This window comes from Podarcis filfolensis (genome assembly GCF_964270895.1).
Source record: "Podarcis filfolensis genome assembly, chromosome: 13".
Classification (NCBI taxonomy): domain Eukaryota; kingdom Metazoa; phylum Chordata; class Lepidosauria; order Squamata; family Lacertidae; genus Podarcis; species Podarcis filfolensis.
In genome coordinates, this window is record NC_139615.1 from 25,675,443 (window position 1) to 25,683,681 (window position 8,239).

An 8,239-nucleotide genomic window follows, 5' to 3' on the forward strand; every position below is an offset into this window, starting at 1 on the left:
TTACCTTAGGCAACATCTAAAGATTTGAAGGCCAGAGTTGAATGCACATTTGCACATATGGCTGCCTGCTCTCCTCAGGGCTTCTTTCACCTCCTTGTTCCTCAGGCTGTATATGAGGGGATTGACTAGAGGTGTCAAGATAGTGTAAAAAACAGAGAATAATTTGTTCAGCTCTTTCAGTTCATTGGTATCTGGCAAAACATATACAATGATGAGAGTGCCATAGAAAATGGTCACCACAATGAGGTGAGAAGAGCAAGTAGAGAAGGCCTTTTGCCTTCCTGTGGTGGATGGAATTTGAAGAATGGCTGCAATGATGTACATGTATGATGCTAAGGTCAGAATGAATGGTGGCAGGGTAGCTATTGAAGTCAGAACAGTTGATATGAGTTTAACCCGCCGTGTGTCACTGCAGGCCAGATTAATCAATGGAGTGAAATCACAAAAGAAATGTTGAATAACATTGTGACCACAGAATGTTAGCTGCAATACAAATATAAATACTGTTGTGTCCATCACAAAGCTGCTCATCCAAGATCCAACCACCAGCAGGAGGCAAACCTTTGCATTCATATGTGTGGAATAATGCAGTGGTCGACATATTGCCAGGCAACGATCATAAGACATTGCTGCCAGGAGATAGCATTCTGTTCCTGCTAAAACCCCAAAAGTCCAGAATTGGACCAAGCAGCTACGAATAGACACACTATCATTATGAGTTAATAAACTGGCCAGCATTCTGGGGAGGATGGTTGAGCTGTAACAGGTCTCTAAGCAAGACAAATTTCCAAGGAAGAAATACATGGGTGTGTGTAAGTGCCGATCAGTCACAACTAGTCCAACAATGATCAAGTTCCCAACCATGGTCATGATGTAAATCATGAGAAAAACAATGAAGAGAAGAATTTGTAGGTCATGGAAGTCTCCAAAGCCACGAAGGATGAACTCTGTAATGATGGTCTCATTACGCCCAGCAGGTTTTTGCATCTTTTTCAGTTGAAGGGGGGGAATGGAATTTGTCCAATCAACAATAAAAAAAATTATCGCTTGAAGAAAGAAAGGAAAAAAATAGGGAGGTAGTCAAGAGGAAGGAAGAATACAGTATATTTTATATTTTTCAATTTCTTAATTTAAAAGCAGAGCTTAAAATCATGAAAGTATCCATATAAGAGTATATAAAACAATGTAGGGAACTCAAGCACATATAACTGTGTAAAATCTTATGCAGCAGGGAAAACCAGAGCATCGTGATACAGTAAGTCTTTACAAGATATCTGAAGCAACTGATAGCTACTGCTTTACATATGGCACATAGTACAAGGGCAAGTGCAGAAAATGTCAATTTTTGTTCTCTACCCTATGTAGGGTGCACTGCCATGACTAGAAGTTTCCCAGATGATCTAAGTGATCTTACTGGCCCATGCAGGAGCAAGCAGTCTTTCAGGTAACACAGTCCTGAATTCTTCAAGGCTTTCTATGTTAACAACAAGATATTGAACTGGGCCTGGTAGCTGATTGTCAGCCATTGCAGTTCCTTCAACTCAAGTGCAATAGCACCAGTTGCAGCTTCTGGAACAATTCCAATGAAAGTGCCACATAAAAGAACATTACAATAATTGATGCATGAATCAGAGTGACCAAGGAAAGGGCATTGTTGGCATCCCACCCTAAGCCAATAATAAGTGCTGCACATCACAGAGGTCCCTTGGCCCTCCAGTGACAAAGGTGGATCAAGGATCATTCACGAACTACACATCAACTGTTTATTCAGATGGTGTGAAACCTTGTGTCTCTATCTTGACAAGATTCAGCTTTGGTTTGTTGGTTCTCATCCACCCAACCACCGCAGCTAGGCACCTTTGAAAATAGTCACAGCCTCTCCTGATTCAGATGTAACAGAGAAATGGAGCTGGGAGTCCTCACCATACAGATGACGCCATGCTATGATCTGGCATTAGATCACTGCTCCAGCATTTCATGTCTTACCGAGAATATTGTGTGTGGCCATGTAATGTCGAAGTGCTGAAGTGTATGAACAGTTGGTTTCACAAGTCAGCTGGTGAGTGTATTGTTGGAACCGCATACCAAATAAGGCAGCTTTGTATGTTCATGTGATCACTGCATTCACAGAGCCCAGAATTAACTCTGTCCCAACTGCATTAAGAGGTTAGGCTTCCCATAATTTAAGAAATTCTAAAGTGACATTATGACCTGTGACTGCCAAAAGAGCCCAATTAGTTCCATAGGTGTACCCTTTCAGCCCCAAACTCACTGCCACCGTGTCCTTCCCTCGTCCCACTGAGATAAGCTGCAGTGACACCAGTGTTGGGAGGGCAGCCACCATAGCACTATACAAAACCATCAGCATCTACTGGTTTTTCTCCTTTCATAACTGGTCACATTAAATTAACTCACACTGACCAGAAAAGTTATCCCTGTGCCCACCAAGCTTGAAAATTGGGCCCAAACTGCTCTCTATAAACTCTCTATAAGCCTTCCTACTAGGTGGCTGGTTAATAAGCATTGGTCACCCAGTGGATGAGTGGCTGATTTCACACTGAACTTGTTCCACCAAAATTCTGCAAGCCGGTTGCACTAACATTTCCCTGCTTAAAGCTGAGAGATGAAAGAAGCTCCTCTTTAATTTGTGACAGAGTTCTTGGCTGATTAGATGCAAATGAGGATAGGACTCCTGGCAAAAAAAGAAGTTATCTAATTAAAACAGCTGAGCATGACACAGTAGTGTAGGCTGGAGAGAAGACAGAATGATGTTTCTACACAAGAATTAAAGGGCATGGAAGCCCTGTCCTCCTTTGCATCTGGTCACCATAGGGGACTTGTTTTTATGGCATGTTGGTTGGAATAATCATGTATTCAGTATGTGCAGGAAATTCAAAACTGGGATCTAAAGCAATAGATAACTTGGACTACTCACCTTTGATTATAATCTAGAGTCACTCTTTAGAACTGATCAGAAAAAGGTCTTTTGGTTTGTTATCAATTCCATAATTTTAAGGGATGAAATGAAGATTTCTCCAGTCATGTTGCTGGATCAGTTTCAGTGACAATGGCTGATTCCCCTTCATGCTCAGAACTTCTTATCCAGAATGTAATTTCTTATGAAGAAGAAACAGGCACTTATTGGCTAATTGACCTCTTGGGATATTCTAATGTTGTAGTGGAGTAATCTTTGAAAAACATCACTGAGGAGCATCATTGCAAAATCAACTTCCAAAGAATTTCAAGTGAAGCCCAAAGAATTTATGATAGATAATATTAGAGAAATTACTCAAAGGAGCCCCACGCCTTCTCCGGGATGTCCCTGGATAGTGAGTTTGTTCAGCTTCAATCCCAAAATCAAAATCAAACAAAGTAGAAGAGTAGAAAAATATTTATTTTTATTTGAAACAGTTGTATTTTAACTGAGATGATATTGTAATCTCAACCTTCAAAGTCCTAAAGAGTTTGCGATCAAGATTCATGAAGGAATATCTTATTCTGATCTAAGCTGGATGGTGCTCTTTCTACCTAACCCACTTAGCTCGGTCACCCAAGATTCCCTTGGCTCAGTGTGTGTTTATTTCAAAGAGCACGGTCACTCTTTTCATGCCTGCCATTCTCTTTATCACAAAAAATATAATATTTTTAACATTTAGATGACAGCTAGCATATAGTACATCCCAAAGAGCATGTGTATGTGTATCAATGTTCTGAGTGTGTGATTTATATGAGGGTGGCTATACCCATCTGGTCTTGCCTGCCTTTGTCTTGGTCATTCAAGTAATACATGAAAGGGACTTGTGACCAAGAGGGGGGGCAGCACTTTAACCAGCTGTGCAAGAAGTGTATCCATTGTATTTGTAGGAAACAGGGAGAGGGGTATGTAACTAGTAAGAATAATATATGCCAGAGTCATGTGGTATGTTGATTTATTATATGGAGAATATGGTGTGTTAGACACAGGGAAGAATTATTATTGTTATTATTATTTATACTTTTTTATTTTATTAATATTATTATGGGTTAAATTTCTATACCACCCTTCATCTGAGGATTATAGGGCAGTTTACAATGTAAAAACACAAAAATACATAACATAGTTAGAAACCAAAACAAGAACATCCACCCACATGGTTTAAAAGGGCATAAATTGTTTAATTTGCCAAAGGCCTGGGAGAAGAGGAAAAATAATATTCATTCATTCATTCATTCATACCCCACCCATCTGACTGGGTTTCCCCAGCCACTCTGGGCTGTTCACAACAGGATATTAAAAACACAATAAAACATCAAACATTAAAAACTTCCCTAAACAGGGCTGCCTTCATATGTCTTTTAAAAGTCAGGTAGTTGTTTATTTCCTTGACATCTGATGGGAAGGCATTCCACAGGGTGGGCGCCACTACCGAGAAGGCCCTCTGCCTGGTTCCCTGTAACCTCACTTCTTGCAGTGAGGGAACCGCCAAAACGCCCTCGGAGCTGGACCTCAGTGTCTGGGCTGAACAATGGGGGTGGAGATGCTCCTTCAGGTACACTGGGCAGAGGTCATCCAGGGCTTTAAAGGTCAGTACCAACACTTTGAATTGTGCTCAGAAACGTACTGGGAGCCAATGTAGGTCTTTCAGGACCGGTGTTATATGGTCTTGGCGGCCACTCCCAGTCACCAGTATAGCTGCCAGGTTTTTGCCTGGTTCCTAAACATATGTTATGAAGGCGCCAGGGGAGCCTCCCTGTGAGAGCATTCTGCAAGACGGAAGCCACTGCAGAAGAGGCACATTCTTGTGTTGCTGACCTCTCAAGGCACATGAAGAAGGAACTTGGGTGATGATTGCAGAGTCTGGGTTTTATACAAAATAGTCTTAAAGTGACTTAACAAGACAAAATGCAAACAAGTAAAACCATTAAAAAGCCATAAAATTTAAAATTAATGTACAATGCAAAATGTTCTAGATGGCCATCCAAGGACACAGCAAAGAGATATCCTATCCCACCAGATGAACACCACAGTAGAGGCTAGTTTCACTACCAAAGGCCTGGGTAAAAGTAAGTATCTTAGCCTGGCACCTAAAAAACACCAATGATGGAACCAGATGCACTTCCCTGGCCAGAATATTCCACAAATGGGGGTCCACTACTGAAAAGGCCTGTAATCACATGGCCAGCCACTGCATGAAACATACAACGAATGAGACAGACTAATGTGATTCAGGACTGAGTGATGATAATATTAAAAGAGGGATAGGTGATAAGTGTGACTAAGTGTGAACATTAGGAGAAGGTATTGCAAAAAGAAAGTTGATTTGTTATATGTGCTTCATGACATCCATCTCTGATGTTCATTGGCCAAAATGTAGAGGGTACTAGAAAGAATACCCAAGGGGTTTAATACAGCCAAAACAAAAGCAGAATCCTTTTAAGTGTTTTAATTTCTTGAAGAAGAAGCTCTTTCATTCCTCATTACAATTCATCTTGAAATGAACACTGACTTTCAAAATAATTGAACTGGAAAGGACCAAGGAAAGTTAAGTAACTTAGAAGTTGTGTAAGTTATGTATGTACAAGAAAAAATTTCAATTATCAATTTTCATCTATATTAATTCATATATTGTGGTTCCTCTGGAAAGCTCCAAATATGATATGAGATTCACTATTAATCTCCAATCCAGATGGTACCCTGCTGTATTCCTCCTTAGCTATACAGGGCGAATATTCCAAGTGATATTAAAATTCAACATGATCAAGCCTCCTTGTTTAGAAACACCATCATAAGATTTGAAAACAAGAGGTCAATGCACTCTTATGTGAATTACAAAATTGGCTACCTGACTTTCTCAGGGCTTCTTTCACCTCTTTGTTCCTCAGGCTGTATATGAGGGGATTGACCAAAGGTGTCAAGATGGTGTAAAAAACAGAGAACACTTTGTTCAGCTCTTTCAGTTCATTGGTATCTGGCAAAACATACACAATGGTGAGGGTGCCGTAGAAAATGGTCACCACAATGAGGTGAGCGGAGCAGGTAGAGAAAGCCTTTTGCCTTCCTGTGGCGGAGGGGATTCGAAGAATGGCAGCAATGATATACACATATGATGTTACGGTCAGAATGAATGGTGGCAGGGTAGCAAAAGAAGCCAGAATGGCTGATACCAGTTTAACTTGTTGTGCTCCACTGCAGGCCAGATTAATCAATGGAGTGAAATCACAAAAGAAATGCTTGATGGCGTTGTGGCCACAAAAGGATAACTGTGATATAAAGAGAAATGAGGCTGTGTTTATCACAAAGCTGCCAATCCATGATCCAGCAACAAGCTGAAGGCAAATCTTGAGATTCATAAGTGTGGAGTAGTACAGGGGTCGGCAAATTGCCAAGTAGCGATCATAAGACATTGCTGCCAGGAGATAGCATTCTACAGCCGCAAAAACCGCAAAAGCCCATAACTGAAGAAAACAGCTATAAATAGACACAGCTTGGTTCCGAGTTAAGAAACTGGCCAGCATTCTAGGGAGGATGGTTGAGCTGTAACAAATCTCCAAGCAAGACAAATTGGCCAAGAAGAAATACATGGGGGTATGGAGGTGCTGAACTCTCACAACTAGTACAACAATGATCAGGTTCCCAACTATAGTCATGATGTAAATAACTAGAAACACCACAAAAAGAGGAATTTGCAGATCACGTAGGTCTCCAAAGCCATGAAGGATGAATTCTGTAATGATGGTTTCATTTCTCTCCTCTGGTTTCTGCATCCTTTTCACCAGCTTAGCAGGAGAAGTGCAATCTGTTTGATTAGCATTACGTAAGAAGCATTACACGAGAAGGAGGCAAACAGGAAGGAATGCACTCTGATTTGATAAAAGAATTGGGCAGCTTCAGGAGGAGTCAGGAGTCAATGTTCCATAAGGCAATACACAAACAGTTCATATCAACCCTGCAACAACAAACCCTGAAAATTTGCCACCTCTTTCAGAGTCTGAGCACACGAGAAAGTATATTCCATTTGTTAACTCACCTTCTGCAAATATCAGTAGACAAATAGTTTCCTATCATTAATCCACTTAGGAGATGATAGGTTGAAGGTGAAAAATGAAAACAGGTATCCAGGAAAATATATCACAATTTGCTTATATGGCAAGGTGTGTTCTGTGAGTAAAACCACAAAGCTGTATGTGGTCTGTTTTGATTTTTCAAAGTCATATTCTTTAAGCATAGATATGATGTTTCCTCATCAGACCTCTCAGGGATCAGTGCAGTGACAGTACTTAACTCTGTCCTAACACCCATGGCTTCTTATATCGGGCTTAAGAAGAATGTGAGAAGCAGCAGGCATTCATGTCCTAATTAATGTCTTAGGAAATGTTTGAGGGATTCTTTGTTTCTGAATAAGTAATAAAAAGTATTGCTTGTAAATCTCTTTGGGGAATGTCTAAGTAGACAAAACAAAGGGTTTCAAGGGAAGGCAAAAGTGTTTGATTACCAGAATTTCTCATGGGGTTCCCACACCCTCCCTAGACTGCCACTGCATTTCAGCTGAAGTGAAATTCATGTGCGACCTCCTAAAAGCCCAAGTCAACAAGAGTAGGGTGTGTGGATGGGTATGCACACATGCCTGCAATGTCTCCTGCATGCTGCACACCCAGTGTACCAGCACGGAATGGGAATGTCTGCAGGCATTTTCTAAGTCCATTTTGTTGAACATGTTTTTAGACACCACTGTGCAGTAAGGAAACATTCAAAGCAAGATGGTCAGTATGGAGCACACAGGGAAGCCATGGTTACTCTTCCCTATTCAGGCATAGTGTCTGAACATGATTAGTAAGTTGTATCAAACCCATTCACAAAATTAATCATAATAAGAAGCACAAGAAAGTCAGAAAAACATGCAAATTACCGGGATGGGGAGAGACTTCAAGAGAAACTAAAATGTGTGGATTTAAAAGTCAAAATAATTGGGCTGTGCACCTCCCCTCCACACCATCAACCCTCCCTGGGTCAACTTGGGGACCACCTGCTCCACCTTGAGTCCAGTCCCAAAGTAGTTTGGAGGGTGGTGTTTATGTTTAATGAATGTCTAATGCCTAATTAAACATACAGATGAGAGGGGGAGGGAGAAGTAGATGTTGCTCTCCACCCCACTCCCAACTGACAGCAGGGTGGCAAGCTCAATTTTGCAGGGGGCTCTTTGGAAATGGCTTCTTTGCAGAGGCAAGGAAAGGAGAGGGTGTGTGTACATTAAGCCTGCAA

General features: G+C 41.0%; 2 protein-coding genes across 2 annotated transcripts; both read right to left on the reverse strand.

Annotated features, from left to right (window-relative positions):
* LOC310747450 (olfactory receptor 11A1-like) lies at positions 1-987 on the reverse strand (the record flags this gene model as incomplete). The annotated part of the gene is made up of 1 exon (XM_083581818.1): positions 1-987. The coding sequence occupies one exon, from the start codon at positions 985-987 to the stop codon at positions 1-3; it is 987 nt and encodes a 328-aa protein (XP_083437944.1).
* Positions 988-5,229: 4,242 nt separating this feature from the next.
* LOC310746644 (olfactory receptor 5P50-like) lies at positions 5,230-7,206 on the reverse strand. Its single transcript, XM_083580626.1, has one exon. It carries the CDS (start codon positions 6,742-6,744, stop codon positions 5,764-5,766), a length of 981 nt encoding a protein of 326 aa, XP_083436752.1. The 5' UTR covers positions 6,745-7,206; the 3' UTR covers positions 5,230-5,763.
* Positions 7,207-8,239: the final 1,033 nt, after the last annotated feature.

Bases quoted from the DNA above. Each gene is read 5' to 3' on its own strand.
- LOC310746644 (XM_083580626.1), bottom strand. From the start codon at position 6,744: ATGCAGAAACCAGAGGAGAGAAATGAAACCATCATTACAGAATTCATC.